Here is a 16,453-nt window from a genome sequence, read left to right as displayed (position 1 = left end):
ATGTTCCATCCACACCAAGCAACTTGCATATTAAGATGAGATGCTATTCTTAGAATAAATGTGTTCAATCTAGGCTTTCTTTTCCAAATTACTTACTTATTTTACCTCCCAAACATATCTAAAAAGTATTAACACATTTTTCATGTAACAGTTATATGTATGCTTTTCCAACTGTGTTTGGCACATGTGGTTTCCATAAGTTGACGTTTTCTCCCTAGCCTAGCCTTTTATGTTGCTAATAAGCGCGGGTGGCGCTGTGGGTTAAACCACAGAGCCTAAGGCTTGCCGATCAGAAGGTCCGTGGTTTGAATCCCCGCAATGGGGTGAGATCCCGTTGCTCAGTCCCTGCTCCTGCCAACCTAGCAGTTAGAAGGAACGTCAAAGTGCCAGTAGAGAAATAGGTACTGCTCCAGCGGGAAGGTAAATGGCGTCCCCGTGCACTGCTCTGGTTTCGCCAGAAGCAGCTTAGTCATGCTGCCCACATGATCCAGAAGCTGTCTGCGGACAAATGCTGGCTCCCTCGGCCTATAGAGCGAGATGAGCGTGCAACCCCAGAATCGTCTGCAACTGGACCTAACGGTCAGGGGTACCTTTATCTTTAAGCATACAGCGATCATTACACCATACTGAGGACACCCAATGCCAACCTCCCTATCCCAGCTCAATGGCTACTCAGGTTACCAGGAACACCAAGTAATAATCTCTTGTATTTAGTACAGAATACAACCAAAATCTCAGAGTTCAAAGGAGAAAGGATAGTGCTCACTCTTCCCTCCCACCCTACTTTCCCTGTTCCCCAGGACTAAGGAAAGAAACGGACTAATTTTGCTTCCCTTTCCCACTATCAAGTCAAAAGGCACCACCAATGTTCTCAACCTTGGCAGATAGGAGGATTCTAGCACCCAGGTGAAGAAAAAGCGTTTTGACTGGGTTTAGATCCAAAAAACACAGAATCTGCTATGTAGAAAAGGACACCAAGCAGCAAAACCAGGCAACACAAATTGGTATGATTCCAAAGGCACTTCAAACAATTCATCCCAATGAAGGGGAAGAAATCATATTCCTAAATAAAAACTGCTTGGGAGGAAAAATCATGCAAAGTCATCTTTATCAAGGAGAGGTAAAAATCCCTTACTAAAGAATACTTTGAAATGCAATAGGAATCCTACCAACATGTGCAGCTGTCATTGTGTTTTGTAGCTCATTTGTGGCCCTGCTCTAACTGAAGGTGTTCCAGATTCTTCTGTGCGAGGAAAAAGACGGAGAAAGAGACTAACAAGAAGTAGCAGATCAGGGCCTAAGGAACAGCTGCAACTTCATAATGTTAGCAATTTCACTCCTCTGATGCTGCAGATGAGATTGTTGTAAATTACATGCCTGTCTGGGACGAGTCTGAGAAAGGAAGAAAAGTCTTATCTCTTCCGCTGCAGGTACTATTACACTGCACTTTCGCTTTCATTTTTTTTCTGTTTCGTTCTCTCGGAGCTGGAGAGAACAGACGCCATTATGCTTTTGTCTGTACATAGTGTGTAAATAAATAGTAGATTAGAATCATAGAATCATAGAGTTGGAATTGACCACAAGGGCCATCGAGTCCAACCCCCTGCCAAGCAGGAAACACCATCAGAGCACTCCTGACATATGGTTGTCAAGTCTCTGCTTAAAGACCTCCAAAGAAGGAGACTCCACCACACTCCTTGGCAGCAAATTCCACTGTCGAACAGCTCTTACTGTCAGGAAGTTCTTCCTAATGTTTAGGTGGATTCTTCTTTCATGTAGTTTGGATCCATTGCTCCGTGTCCGCTTCTCTGGAGCAGCAGAAAACAACCTTTCTCCCTCCTCTATATGACATCCTTTTATATATTTGAACATGGCTATCATATCACCCCTTAACCTCCTCTTCTCCAGGCTAAACATGCCCAGCTCCCTTAGCCGTTCCTCATAAGGCATCGTTTCCAGGCCTTTGACCATTTTGGTTGCCCTCCTCTGGACACGTTCCAGTTTGTCAGATTAGCTCTACTATGTCTCACGCTTCTTGCTGTGTTGTGCCAGAAGCTTAGTGTGCATATATCATTATGGTGTATGTTGCTAGAAGCGCACTGGAAGAGAAGGGAGATGCCTTTTCGAGAGCTGCGCATAACGGAGGATGTTCAGAGTTCCGGGGGCTTGCAGGCACCCCCAGGGTGTTTTTCCAACACATAAGTATATCTACAATCTACTGAGTCAACTACTCAAACAATCCTTGCCATCAACCTCCCTATATACCTCCCCTGCATTTCACATCTCAGATTGGGAGCTAGTTCTATGGGTTCACAAAAAGTCATTGAAAAGGATACGTAGGCAGTTGTACATGTCCTGCAGAGGTTTCTCATCCGCAAAGAGCCGGGACTGGACCAACTGATGGATGAAGCTGATCTGCATACTGTGAACTAAAGCTCGACCATCTTCCATTAAAAGAAAAGAAAATGAATCTTTTGTGTTTTTTATGAATCTTTAAGATGATGTAACACTACTTAAAAGGTTTATTAAAAGCCTCAAACAATAGTGGAAAGTATAAAGTATTAGTGCTTGGAGAGTGGCTTCTGATGCAGTGTTCCCTTTGAGAACACACAGCTGGGGATACAGAGTAACATGCTGAAGAGCGGACACCATCAGCATTTAAAATGGCATGGTCGAAAACAGCTCAATTTACTTTCATAGAAGAGGTTAATGGAGTGCACCAGTTTAGGTGAGTGCCCCAAGTCATAAGCATTAGATCTATCATAATGTCTATGGGCATTACCTCCAGTCTCTTTGTCTTCAACCAGAATTTCCAGTTTGAGAAGACGCCACGGGACATCAGGATCATCTCCCATCACTGTCAAAGTAGCCTCAAATTCACCCTCAACACGAAACTTCACACGGCCATTAGCTAGAAACAGAAACCATACATAGTACAAAACAAAGCATAAGCAAAATAAAACTCCAGTTTTTTCGTTTTTAAAAAAATATGACGGGGGGGGGGGATATGGAAAAGATTCCCTTTCCTCTAGCAATAATGACTCCTCTTTCTGGTAGTTTTGAGTTTCAGACATTCCTTTTAAGTTACTCTCAATAAATCTTTATTACACCTTTTAATTAGCTGAGAGTAATCCATCTGTCATGGATGCTTTAGCCGAGATTCCTGCATTGCAGGGGGTTGGACTAGATGACCCTTGGGTCCCTTCCAACTCTAAAATTCTATGATTCTATGAACTAAAGGAGTGAGGGGATCAGTGCAATGGCTTACCAACTGTAAGATTTGCCAGCTGTGGAGGAAGATCTGTTGTCACCAGTCGGTGGCGAAGAATCTGGTTTAACTGATGGAGCGTTGTTTGTTTCTCAACTTTTGTTATTGGATCAGGAGGAATTATTTTGTCCTGTAAAGTTACAAATGTGCATTTTTACATACTAATTTAAGTTATCCCGAATTCATGCATGCAACCATTTTGTAAACATGAAAAAACTGCAAGGACAAACCTCACCATCCATGTTATAGATCCACAACGGCCTAGGCTCATGCAAAGGACTTACCACGGTTTCATGGATTTTTTTTCTTTTCTTTTAAAAGTTGAGTCTCACAAAATATCATCTGCTTTTATAATTGAAGGTACAAATATTGTGGCCTTCATAGTGCAACACACAAGATAGTTTGGCCTTTGTTGTTGTTAAAATAAACAATAGTGGAAATGTGTTGAGCCACTGACAAAAGGACTAGATAGAGGGGGAAAGAAGGCTCTCATAATGGGTGTAGGGTTCTCATAATGGGTAAGTTAACACAGCAAATCAAAACCCAGAAAAGGAAACATGAAATAAACCTCATCATGGAAAACTGGTGGCCCTTGCTTACTTACTTGGAACCAAGCCCTGTTTACAGGGATAAGCCAAACAAATAAATAATGTCTTAAATATATCTATTATCTGTACCAAAGAAACCTGGTAATTTTAGCCTTCAAACAGTGAGCAGTGGGGCAAGAGCCATATTTTTTAATCATGACTCTAAAAAGTTCAAAATAAACAGTGTTTTTTTTAAATACACCAGCGATTAAAAGAATCTTATTTGGTGATGATTCAGCCAACTAAGGTGTCTGAGGCCAATCAGAAGTATTTGGCATCAGTTATCTCAAACATAAGCCTTTTATCCAATGCAACAAGGCTGTGAGGAAAAAGATCCCCCTGAAAGCAAACTGAGACAGAGGTCTAAGTCTTTTGTTGTTTTTACATTATACAGCAATTTACCCGTATACATGTTGGCAGCCGTGGATATGACCCAGTTGTCAGTACATCAATAGCATATGGAATAGCAAAGCTGGGCAGACGAGCATGGACCAAAGCATCTCTGGCTAGTGATGCTAAACGATCAGCAGTGTCCACGAACAGAATAGCTTGTTGATCAAGAAAGCTTGATATCATCTGTAATAAATATATATATTAATATAAATTCATTTAAAATTATTTACCCACATCTAAACTCCTCCATAAAAGCCAACTATATACCTCCTGTTCAAAATGTCAAAGTCTTTGGTGGAATAAACACTGCAGCTGATCTGTGAAATAAATTGTGATGTGAACTGCCCTGTGATCTTCAGATGAAGGGCAGTAAACAAATATAATAAATAAATAATAAAAGGTAAAGTAAACTTTTCAAAAATATATTATCATACTATAGACCCTTTCAAAGACCTAAAGCTGCAAGGAGGACAAGAGCATGCCTTTAAGAGGCAATTTGGAAATTATAGCTCTGGAAGTACCCTAAAAGAAAACCAAGGTAAGAGAAGACCAAAAAGCAAAAAAGAACACATACCCAATAGATCAGCATGTGTGTGGTGCTCTTGTTATATGGCCTAAAGAACACCCTTATACATATACAGTGGTACCTGTGGATACACACACCTCTGGTGAGTATCCTTCAGGATGCGAACGTGCCAAACCCGGAAGTATTTTTTAGGGTTTCGCCACGCGCACACGCAAAAGCGCTCTACGCGCCATGCGCAGAAGTGCTCTACCGCACTGCACGTATGCGCAGAAGCGGCACCTCCAGTTGCAAATTCCTCGGGATCCGACCGGAGCTCTGGAACGCATCCTGTGCGCAACCGGAGGTGCCACTGTAGACTGATTTATCCAAGAAATACATACAGCAGTGTCATACAGTGGGAAAGATAACAAGCCCACTGTTCAAGACAGTCAGAATGACAGGAAATGTAACACTGAGAACACCCTGACCTGTGTCCAAAGGAAACAGACTAACTACTGGCAAAATTCAGTTTACCTACATGAAGTGCTTTCTGATTACTAAGAGCCAGTGACAGCTCAGCTGGGCAAGGTGTTGGGAGAAGAAGTGGGGGCAGAGTATGAAACCAGGCAGAAGCCTAGAGAGAAGCTGAGGTCAGGAAGAAAAGTCTGACCAGGCCAAAATCTTTCCACAATATATAAACTGCTAACCTAAAACTAGAAAAGCCTAAGAAATCATGGCAGAGCTCCGAATGTCACTTAGGAGCATGTATTCACTTTAAATGACTTATTTCTCTTCATTGTTACAGTAACACATTAAAGGTACATAAAATTAAGCAAGGATCTCGGACAGGAACAATTTCTGCAAATATGATGCCACTAGTATTACATGCACCATACTGAAACATTTCCCAATAATGGGGGCATGTCAACATTTAATATAAATCTACATCATGATACAGAATTTTGTTTAGCTGTCATTTGTTATTCTACATTAGTTTGTAACTAACTGCAGAACTACATTCTGAAAACAGAAGATTTTGCTATACCAAAGATCAGGAATAAAACCATGAACAGGCTATTTTTCAGATGTTTCTAGTCCACCCAGCTGTAGGCAAGTTTTCCAAGAGACAATCATTCACTGCATCTTAAAAAAAATGAAATCATAACTTTTTTACTAAAAATATTTTTGAAATTTATGACCACTATATTTGAACATGCGGAATGTCAGTAACTATCCTCTCAATGCTTTATTTATGGTTCCTCCTCTGCTTTTATGATTTTATTGTCTAACTTATGCCAATAAAGGCTGAATGAATGAATGACCTATTTTCTCAGCTAGGTGAAATACAGAAGCCATCCCTTGCCTCTGTAAATTTCAGCTGAGAGCTAATGAATAGTATCAAACTTACCGCACATTTTTCCACCTTTCCAGCGTTATTTGCCCACTTTACCAAGGCTAACAATCGGACAAACAGCTGCCGTGTGCGACTTGCAAACTGCACTATTTCTATTTTTCTGTAAAGAAGCAAATTGCATTAGAAAATCTGTAGTTCAATTATTTTGAAAAAAGCAGCACATGAAAGGGGGAATCAGATATGCCAATAATTATTCCAGATGCAGAATGAGATACTAGACTAGCATTGCAATCGGATACATTAGATAGCTCTTTTTGGCCAAAAGTCTGCATTCACTCTTGGTGAACCCTCCAGGGGCTGCCTGCACACTCTTATACATACTCTCGCATGCACAGAACCCCCTCTTACTTTATTCTAGTATCCCCTTTCTTGTTTTGTTTGGTTGCCAAAATTGGTGAGGTCTTGGAGGACAGAAAAACTGCTTCAGGAAGTATGTCAAGCATCCAAACAGGAGATTAGCTATCCCTGAGATACCACAATGCAAATATTCAATATCTAAGGCAAATAAATATAGTTGTAGTAGGACAGCTGGAACAGTCGTGGGGACAGGAAAATATATGGTTGAGTTATTACCATTTCCAATTTTTTAATTGATTAATATGATTTATTGTACTTCTATGCTGGTGCTCTACGATTTTCTTCCTTTCCTTTCCTTTCCTTTCCTTTTGTGGGGGTGAGGGGCTTTACTTCCCCCTGCTCCCACCTCACAATGCAGCACACTGCACCTCATTATGCCAATGCTGGTATAGCTAGGGCTCCATTTTATTTATGGGGGGAGGGGGGTTCAGGGGAACAAGGGCATTTATGATTCTACCACCCCCAACATGCCCTGTTTCCCTTGTTCACTGCTGGTAGTACAGATAGACTCATGGAGCTCCCTGCAGCTGTACTGGGGGCCTCCAGCAGTGTTAAGTGCTATTCTGCTGATAGGCCTCCTTCTCTGACAGAGAAGCACGTACGACGCTTCCAAATGTCCCTCAACCAAATTTTAGCCTGCTTTAGAATTGCACCCTAAACTGTCTTAAATACTGTATTTTTCGCCCTATAGGACGCACTTTTTCCCCTCCAAAAATGAAGGGGAAATGTGTGTGCGTCCTATGTGGCGAATGCAGGCTTTCGCTGAAGCCTGGAGAGCGAGAGGGCCTCTCGCTCTCCAGGCTTCAGGAAGCTGTCCGCAAGCCGTGGGAGAGCTGCGCGACTTCGCGCAGCTCTCCCACGGCTTGCGGAGAGCTGCCTGCACCCAGAAGCCTGGGACGCACTGAGCTCAGCACCCCCCAGGCTTCAGGCTTCACGCAGCTCTCCCACGGCTTGCGGATAGCAGCCTGTTCTGGGGACTGGGGTCGGGGGAAGCTCGGGCTTCCCCCGGCCCCAGCCCCGCACCTGGGAGGGAAATAATTTTTTTTCTTTATTTCCCCCCCCAAAAATAGGTGCGTCCTATGGGCCAGTGCGCCCTATGGGGCGAAAAATACGGTACATGTACAGCTACAGTTAGTGTGAGGCCGCGATAGAAAGATTTCTATGCCCCATAGTAACAAAATGCTAATGCTCTCTTTACTGATAAACAGGAGCAGTTAGGTGATCTGTTCCTATATGTAGGCATAAAAATGCAGGAAGCTCCAAAATGTTTTTAACTTGACCGTCTCATGTATACATGCTCAACTTCGTTGAAGGAACTCTCATAGATTATCCAACTAATTCCAAAGCAATTATCTGTTTTGCATGCGATCCAACTGGGTGTTACACGCCCAGTAATAAAGCCATCATATGGGGCTAGTTATTGGCACTAGCCCCATAGTTAGTTGCATACAGATGCTACATATTACTAGTATATATTTTTTAGTTTTAGCCCACTTATTGTTCAATATAAATGCACAACATGACACTGTAAGTTTTAAATATTAATAGCCTGCTTTCTAAGTTTTATGTCTTGTACATGGAAAACATGACATCTAAACTGCTGCCTTTGATTTGTAGAGTTTCAGGAAAGGTCATTATTTAGTATGCAAAAAGAAGAAGAAGTAGGTTTTGGCTGCAAGAAGCATGTCAAACTCATGATTGAACTTGTGAACCTAAGAGCCCTGTTGAGACCAACGGCCTATCAGATTCAGTCTGCCATTCACAGCGACAAACCAGAGGCCTATGGGAAGCCCACAATCAGGATTACTATATAGCCATAATGACTAACAGTTATTGGTGGCCTGATCCTCCAAGAGAAACGCTTGCTTTGTCTGCCCCTCTGGACAGTTTCCTATGCAGCAACCACTATTCTTGCTCCTTCTCATGCATGGGGCTTACAGCAAGGCTCTTGAACCAGCTTCTCAGGAGGTCTCACAGACCACTTCAATACTGGTATCTTAGGTAAAAGGTAAAGGTAAAGGTACCCCTGCCCGTACGGGCCAGTCTTGCCAGACTCTGGGGTTGTGCGCCCATCTCACTCAAGAGGCCGGGGGCCAGCGCTGTCCGGAGACACTTCCGGGTCACGTGGCCAGCGTGACATCGCTGCTCTGGCGAGCCAGAGCTGCACACGGAAACGCCGTTTACCTTCCCGCTAGTAAGCGGTCCCTATTTATCTACTTGCACCCGGGAGTGCTTTCGAACTGCTAGGTTGGCAGGCGCTGGGACCGAACAACGGGAGCGCACCCCGCCGCGGGGATTCGAACCGCCGACCTTTCGATCGGCAAGCCCTAGGCGCTGAGGCTTTTACCCACAGCGCCACCCGCGTCCCAACGCCACCCGCGTCTTATATCTTAGTAGAAAATAAATTATTTTTACCCTCTTCTCTGTTGTCTTTTAAGTAGTTTAATTGTGTGCAGTTGCCTTCCATTTTGTTGACACTGCTTTTGTAATGTTTGATCTATCTCATTTTATTGATTATAGATTGCCAAGCTTTAAAAACAACAACAACCACAACAACAACTGGAGGCCAATTAACTAATTTTCTCAAATAAAATAGTACATGCAGGAGATTTATGGACTCACTTGCTAGTCAGTTTTACCAGAGCACTGCTGCAAGCATTCATTTTCAATGAAGGACAGCATGCTAGTTAATTAAAACATTCCCTAAAGCAGCCGCACTAAAAAAAGCAGGAAAAACTATTCAGAGCTGAGTTACAGTCATTGACAAGTATCAGCAGTGACAGCCTGGAGATTCTGAAGGGACAACTTTGTGTCCTGCCCCAATTTAACCCTTTACGCCTTCAGGCAAATGCCAAAACACTGCTACAGGGTTTAACTGTGTGATAAATATCTATGCATTACAAAGCTCACAGTTTTAGAAGAAATCTTCAAAGAAAACAAGTGAACATGGGCACAGAGAGCTGCATGACCCAATGCTGACCTAAACTTAACTATGGTTAACATGTCAGACATACAAGAGATTATGGTTTAGTCTGGCAAAGTTAGTTCTGCCCTCAGCTGATGTGTATAGTGGGACACCAGTAATACCTATTACTTATTTTATAAGGAGAGGCTGGAGAGGTGGATTAATTTTCCTAACCATACTCTGTACAGATATATCCTTGACATACAGTTAATACCAACCATGGTTTGCAACCCCCACGGTTTCACAGCATTATTCTGAAGCAGGATCTTCATGAGGCCATAATTCCACCCATATTCAAACAAGTCTGTCTCCTATCAATTGCTAACTCTATCTGAAGTGGATAAAACCTATGGGTTCTCTATTTGAAAACCTGACTCCCAATTTGCTACCAAGCAAATGGTTCTATTATTGTATGGATCTTCCAGATATTCAATGATAAGGAAAAATGTCCACGCCACAAGCTGGGATAGCTCAGTCGGTAGAGCATGAGATTCTTAATTTCAGGGTCATGGGTTTGAGCCCCACAGTGGGCAAAAGTTGGACAGGGGGTTGGACAAGATTACCCTCGTGGTCCCTTCCAACTCTACAATTCCAATAAAAATTAATGGATGCCAATTGCAAATACATTATTGGGCAAGCTTGGCAGTTTCAAAGTTTTTACCTTTGTTTACTAAATAAAAGTAACAAAAAATAATGATGCTGCTAAATTAGATAACTTTCTATGGCATCAGAAAACTTTACAGTGCAAATTACCCTAATGTTACATGGGATTTTTTTTTTTAAACCCACATTACACAAATGTTAATCCTTTATTGGCATAGACTTTTCCTCTGCAGTAGTATGAAGTCTCATACGACATTTCATAATCCAGTAATCCTGATCTAGAGGAAAGCACAAACCATAGTTTTCTGATTTGAATGCAGTGGCAAATTTGGATCTGTACTACAGAGGAAATTCATCCAGCTGGAGTGCTGGGCAGGGGTGGAAAATAAAACCACAAGACTCATTCTTATAGCATCAAATCATGGTTGCCATTACATGTAAACCATCCCAAAATGTTTTGAATTTCAAACTAGGCACTTAATAAAATTGAAACACTGTATTATTCTTTTTTAACTCAGATAAAGTTAAAGAAAGGAAATATTTGACCCAGTGATTCAATACCTAATTTTCATTAAAATTCAGTACAAATCCTCCTCAATTGTCATTACTCACCTTTCCATATCTGTTTTTCTTGGTAATCTGTTGGGAAGGGGAGTTGGAGTGGTGAAAAAAAGATCAAATTATTATGTTTTGACAAATACTACAAAAACATTAAACAGGAAGCGTGAGTTAATTTCAGCTCTCTGACAATAGTTCTTGTACAATTCTCAAGTTTTTAAACAATCTTGTAACTCATTCACATTTTACATTTTGGGGTGTACATTTAAATCTTAGGCAGATACCTACAGTATGTGACTGCAAACTTCTTCACACAGATAATAAACAAATGTCTACCATGTGTCCAAATAACTGAAAACAGATGATGATTTCCCCAAAAGTTTTTCCAACACCAGTGCAAATACAAGTGACTGACATCATAAAGAGTGAACTTGCAGTCATTCAATTTCAGATCTCCATGTCCTGTGTCTTTACTATTACTAACAGCACTGTATTATTGTGATGCTTAAACAAGCTGAGTTACAACACTGACTATTTTTTAATTCTGGGAGCATTTATCCACACCAACTTAAGGTAAATAAAAGGGTCTGTTATATTTCCACAAAAGCATTAACAGAAAAAAGATAACAATATCCCACTAAAAGTAGATTGAAATATATTTTTGTAGAGGGCCCTATATTGCTAGTGCTATGAATCACAAACGAGTTAAGGTGGAGTAAACATATTTTGAACCCATTTAGCCCCATTTAAAGTAATGCAGCTTAACTAAAATGCAAATAAGTTTGAAAAGATTTGCAGATATGACTATAGGTCTAATTTATATGTGGATGCATATGTAAAAAAAAGGAATTGGTTTATCCTGACTTTCACAGCCAACAACCTAATTCAGCATATTCCTGAAAGAGACTAAATAAGTAGTTGATGTGAATATATTAAAGCTATTAACTTCAATAAGGCTATTTATCTATTATTTTAAAATCTCATCCAACCAACCTTCTTTCTATTCATTACCTGGGCTGTTACTTACAAGAAATACTCCAGAGATGACACAGAGGGTCTGCTGCTTTGCCCATCATTTACAATATTTGAGATTCCAGCATTGCAGGGGGTTGGGCTAGAAGACCCTCAGGGTCCCTTCCAACTCTACAATTCTATGGTTCTATAAATAGCTTGTTGCAAAGCCGTAGCCACAATGGGAATTGATTTTAAAAGGCCACAATAAAGCAACCACAGAAGTTCCAGCTATGTGACAGGAGATTGTAATGAGGTCTCACTAGAAGCTTTGTGAAAAGTATAAATACAATTTCTTTTTAAAAACCTGTTTATTACAAAGACAGCAAAGGCCTTGCTGCAATCTAGACACATAGGATGCTTCCAATGGTACCTGTCCCTCAATAGTCTACACATAAACAGCTTGCACTGGACCAAAATGGTCTGTACTGTCCAGATGACTTGCAGTGAAAGGAGGCTACCTTCAAACTAAAATACAGCATCCAACTGGGACCACAGCACCCTTGTCACCTAGTGTGCATGCACACGAAAGTTCATACCAGTAACAAACTTAGTTGGTCTCTAAGGTGCTACTGGAAAGAATTCTTTTATTCAGTATTTCCAATCAAGCAAACACAAGTTTTAGTTTAAAACTTAGCCCTTATCTTCTTGATGTTCTTATTAGGTTTGCCAGCAAACATAAACTCAACCAGGAATCAGTTCCAGCTCTTTAACAAATGCACTTGTATGTATGGCACTTAAGTTGTTGAACGATTGTTTAACTCTATTCACCCTTTACATTTTGGGGGTGTACATATGACTCTGAGGCATGTCACCTAAGAGTCACAGCGTGCGAAGAGAGTCTGAAGATTCTAACTGAACCAGAAGATCAGGCTTCCCCAAACCACCACCCTCCTTCTCCATCACGTAGAACAAGCCACAAAGGAGGAGGACCTCTTGGGCGAATGGGTAAGAGGCGTTCCATAAGCCAAGGTCGCCTAACACGGGTCCGTCGGAGAGTGAACCATCTCGCGGGGGGAAGCAAGGGGGCAAGGCAGGCAGGTGGGTGGGTAAGGGGCTCCCGGGCACTCACAGGTCGGCCAGAACGGTGAGCTCCGCGTAAGTGCGATGCAGCAGGAAATCGATGAGGGTGCTGAGTCGGAAGCCGGCGCTGGCCGCCGCCGCCGTTCCCGGAGGCTGCGGAGCTGGGGCCGAGGTGGGCCCTCCTCCCGCCGGGACCAGCTGGTGGCTTTCCAGTTGCACCGGCGCCATCGTTGCAAGAACCGAAACAAGCCGGCCGGCCGGCCGATGAGAGCGGGTCTTCGACGCCCTTTCCCCGCCCGGCTCGGCTCTCCCTCGCGGGCAACCAGAAGCAGCCGCGATCACAACGCGCCTCTTCGGCCGCCGTGCGCCGCCGCTGCTGGGGCTGCCGCCACCATTGCTGGGGGCGGACACCGCACCGGAAGCAATCCCAGGACAGCGACGGACCGGAAAGAAACCTCTTCCGGTAGCCTGCACTGGATCATAGACTTCCCCCCGTCTTTGCAAGAAGCCTTTTTAGTCACCCATTATTAGACTGACAAAAGGTTCCAAGTTTCCGGGTTCACTCTGAGCTCGATTTTAGCCTCCCAGGGAGGAAGTCAGAAAGAACCGCTCACAGGAAGCGCTGGCGGAAGCCCAAGTTTTAATGTAGCTGCGTTTGAGCAGCGGCTTGTCCATTAAGAAGCCAACGGTAATAGCATTCATTTCAGTGAAAAGCGGCGTAGAAATACATTTCATCTTTCTAACATAGCATGACTACCAAGCCCAAGTGGGAGGTACCTGCCGTGCCCGAAAGTTGCTTAGCAAAAGCCCTGTAAGCGCAGGTCTTTATTGCAGGCTGAAGATGGACCGAGGTCGTTTTACGTTTTCCATTCAGAAATGGTATCCATCCCATGCAAAACACTCTCAAGTTACAGTGTTCAATTTAATTGATTTAAATCGTCACCCGTTTAAACAAATAATTAAACGTGCGGTTTTATTTTTATGTTGCGTCATACTGAGTTATTGTAATGTAGGCGACTTTCGCTGTTATCCTAATAGGAAAGTGAGTTATAAACATTAACTAAACCGATCTATCACCCAGCGCACACCCAGCACTGCTTCACGAGAAAGCCTTGACTTGCACGGAGCTGCATTGTGCATTTAGCTGCAATTCCTTATCCACTAAATTGGGATGAAGCCCCACTGAATTTTATGGAGCTTCTGAGTAATAATGAAAATAATGACACTGCTTTATGCTTAAAACTATGGCTTCTACGACTTCATTTCCCACCCGAAATGAAACTTGAATAGCAAGAACATAAGCTCCCGTTTTTGCTATTATTATTATTATTATTATTATTATTATTATTATTATTATTACTATTTTACGAGACGGAAGAAACTAATTTTCTTTTGGCAACTCTCATTTCCTCTCCAGGGAGAAAACAGCGCCAACAGGAACCGGAACTTCCTTCTTCAGGCATCTTTATCACGACTTTACTCTTCAATCTCGATAGTATAGGCTCTATGGAAAGCAATGGGGCGGCCTGGCGTTACCGGCCTTCGTCTGTCTGAAGCCCTCGCCAGAGAGGGAGGCGCCGCAGAGTCACAGAGGCCTAAAGCGGGCTGTGCTGCGCGAATTCCTGGCTCAAGAAGAGGTTGCGGCTCCTCCTTTTTTTTCTCCTGACAGTTCTTGTACCTTCAACAGCTTTCAGAACAGGCTGAAATTCTTCATGCTGACAGGAAGAGAAGCTGCTCCTGCAAATCATGCAACAGTTAAAGACGCTTTGTCAGGAAAAAGAATCATATACTGGTACTGTTTAGGATGCCAGGCTCCAGCTGATCACTTCCATTTTACTCCTGAGTATTTCTATCAGTTTAATGGGCTTGTTCCAGCATAAAACAGGCCATGTCATCTTGCAGTAACAACTAGACCCCTTCAAAAGCAGAAATATTTTCATAAATTAACACCTTCCATAGTATTTTTTTTTTATTGTGGAATGTGATTTAGAATTGCTTGTAGTGAGTTGGTGTGGTGTAATAGCAAGTGTGAAATGGAAATCTCTCATCAGCCGTGGAGTTCGGAAGTTGCCTTAGGCAGCTCATAATCCAGCCTTATCAAACGTGGTACCAGGGCAGTGGGCCAGCATAAAGCATTCCACACTGAGGCAATACCACTGAGTAGCTGCTTTCTCCTGCACCTCAGCTCAGGTGGCAGGGGGTACACAGAAAAGGGCTTCTGAAAATAACAATCAGGCAGGTTCATTTGGGAACTGGTAATCCTTCAAAAACTGAATCCAAGTACATGTTTTAAATCTTACTTTTTTCATCTGCATTATTATTATATGTATTAGATTTCTTATCCGCCGTTTACTATAGGATCCCAGGATGTGTTACAATGGCAAAAGCAATACAGTTTAAAACAAAACCAACCACTAGTAAAATATTTATCATCATCATATTAATTGACAGTTTCAGATAGGTCACAAAACAACAGCCCTATTTCAGATTGGTGACAAGCTCTTCACTAACAGAGAAAGGTCCCTGAGACACCTCAACAGGTGGTCACACTATGTTTGGGGTATCCAATGACACAGGTGGGCTGTTCTGACAATCCACTTGTTCTTTCTCTTGGATCCAGAGCTCTGTGTCCTAAACCCTAGGACCCTAAGTTCAGACTCCTCCTGGGGTCCTAGGTTCCTATCCCCTGCCCACTAGAACCTTCTTACAGGCTGACCTCCTTCAGCTCTGATCTCCTCCCACTTTTCCTCAACATTCAACCCCACTCTCTATACTGTCTCTATGAGACTCTTGGCTCCAGCTCCCATCAGACCTAGCCAGCATGACCAATGATCAGGAAAGAGGGAATCTAACAATATCTGGTGGACCACAGGTTCCCCAACCCTGTACTAATTCCTGTAGTTGCTTTTTAAAAGTAAGTAAAATAATATAAACAGAAAATATTCAACATTAATATACAAGATTGGCTAAGGGTTTTAAGCCAAGAAGGGAACTTACTACTTAGAAACTTTTACCTCAATACCACCTTCATTTGTAAAATTATATTAAAGGTTTAATATAAATTTGTAGATGCAAGAAGTCAGAAAAATTTCTATCAATTCTAAGTGTTAGTTCAACATACCATTACATCTATCTGTATCTAGAGAGAGATAACCTTATGCTTCCCACTGTAACAATCATTTATTACTAAAAGTGTCTCCCTACATAGTTTGTGCAATGCAATTTAGAATTATTTATAAACATTTTAATATCAAAGAAATGTAGTATAACATGTCACACATTTGGGCCCATTAGTGACTGTATTATTCCTAGTATATTCAGTTTGCTGTCACAAACTATTGGTTTGTCAATTGTTAAGTGATTGTTGTATGTACAATAGAGCATTCTTTATATTAGCAGTAAATTAGTTACCTATTGGTGCCTGTTGAAAATACTGAGAAATTCAGATGCAATTATATTTGAAATGGCAGTTTGAAAAAGAAAATGTCCCCCTCAGAATAACATTATCATTTGCTGGCAGCTGCTGGTGCTATATAAGCAGTATAATACTTCTTATCCAATCATTTCAAACGCTCCCTCCACCAGAGTCTAGAAAGAGTCGTGCACATTATGGCTCAAGGATAACATTACAATAGGCAGTCTACATATAATGGAACGGGGGCAGTGGTGGCAGAAGCAGTTAACCATGCTGCAAGGTGGTTTTTGACCAGAGAATATGGGAGTAAACTACAGGCAATAATAGATTTCTTCTTCCATTTTTAACTAGCAT

At 42.0% G+C, this 16,453-nt stretch overlaps 1 protein-coding gene and 1 long non-coding RNA gene across 6 annotated transcripts in view; one reads left to right on the top strand and one right to left on the bottom strand.

Annotated features, from left to right (window-relative positions):
- The window catches only part of MED14 (mediator complex subunit 14), a 37,912-nt gene extending 24,796 nt beyond the window's left edge, over positions 1 to 13,116 (bottom strand). For 3 of the 5 annotated variants that reach the window (XM_028727363.2, XM_028727365.2, XM_077927380.1), the window contains exons 1-7: positions 12,734 to 13,115; positions 10,705 to 10,731; positions 6,162 to 6,267; positions 4,258 to 4,431; positions 3,269 to 3,398; positions 2,783 to 2,911; positions 2,337 to 2,444 (exon numbers count right to left, since the gene is read on the bottom strand). In XM_028727363.2, coding sequence (XP_028583196.2) covers positions 2,337 to 2,444; positions 2,783 to 2,911; positions 3,269 to 3,398; positions 4,258 to 4,431; positions 6,162 to 6,267; positions 10,705 to 10,731; positions 12,734 to 12,912 — 853 coding nt within the window. In that variant the 5' untranslated portion in view covers positions 12,913 to 13,115. Of the gene's footprint in view, positions 1 to 2,336; positions 2,445 to 2,782; positions 2,912 to 3,268; positions 3,399 to 4,257; positions 4,432 to 6,161; positions 6,268 to 10,704; positions 10,732 to 12,733 lie in introns of all 5 variants that reach the window. The other 2 variants (XM_028727366.2, XM_028727367.2) reach the window with 1 other exon arrangement.
- Positions 13,117 to 13,154: 38 nt separating this feature from the next.
- On the top strand, positions 13,155 to 16,239 carry LOC114596162 (uncharacterized). The gene is made up of 2 exons (XR_013392593.1): positions 13,155 to 13,563; positions 14,102 to 16,239. It is a non-coding gene; the product is annotated as an uncharacterized LOC114596162 (long non-coding RNA).
- The last annotated feature ends 214 nt before the right edge of the window (positions 16,240 to 16,453 follow it).

The sequence above is a fragment of the Podarcis muralis genome, chromosome 4 (assembly GCF_964188315.1).
Source record: "Podarcis muralis chromosome 4, rPodMur119.hap1.1, whole genome shotgun sequence".
NCBI lineage: Eukaryota > Metazoa > Chordata > Lepidosauria > Squamata > Lacertidae > Podarcis > Podarcis muralis.
Note: the sequence above shows the minus strand (reverse complement) of the source record. Positions and strands in the feature narration are given on the sequence as shown.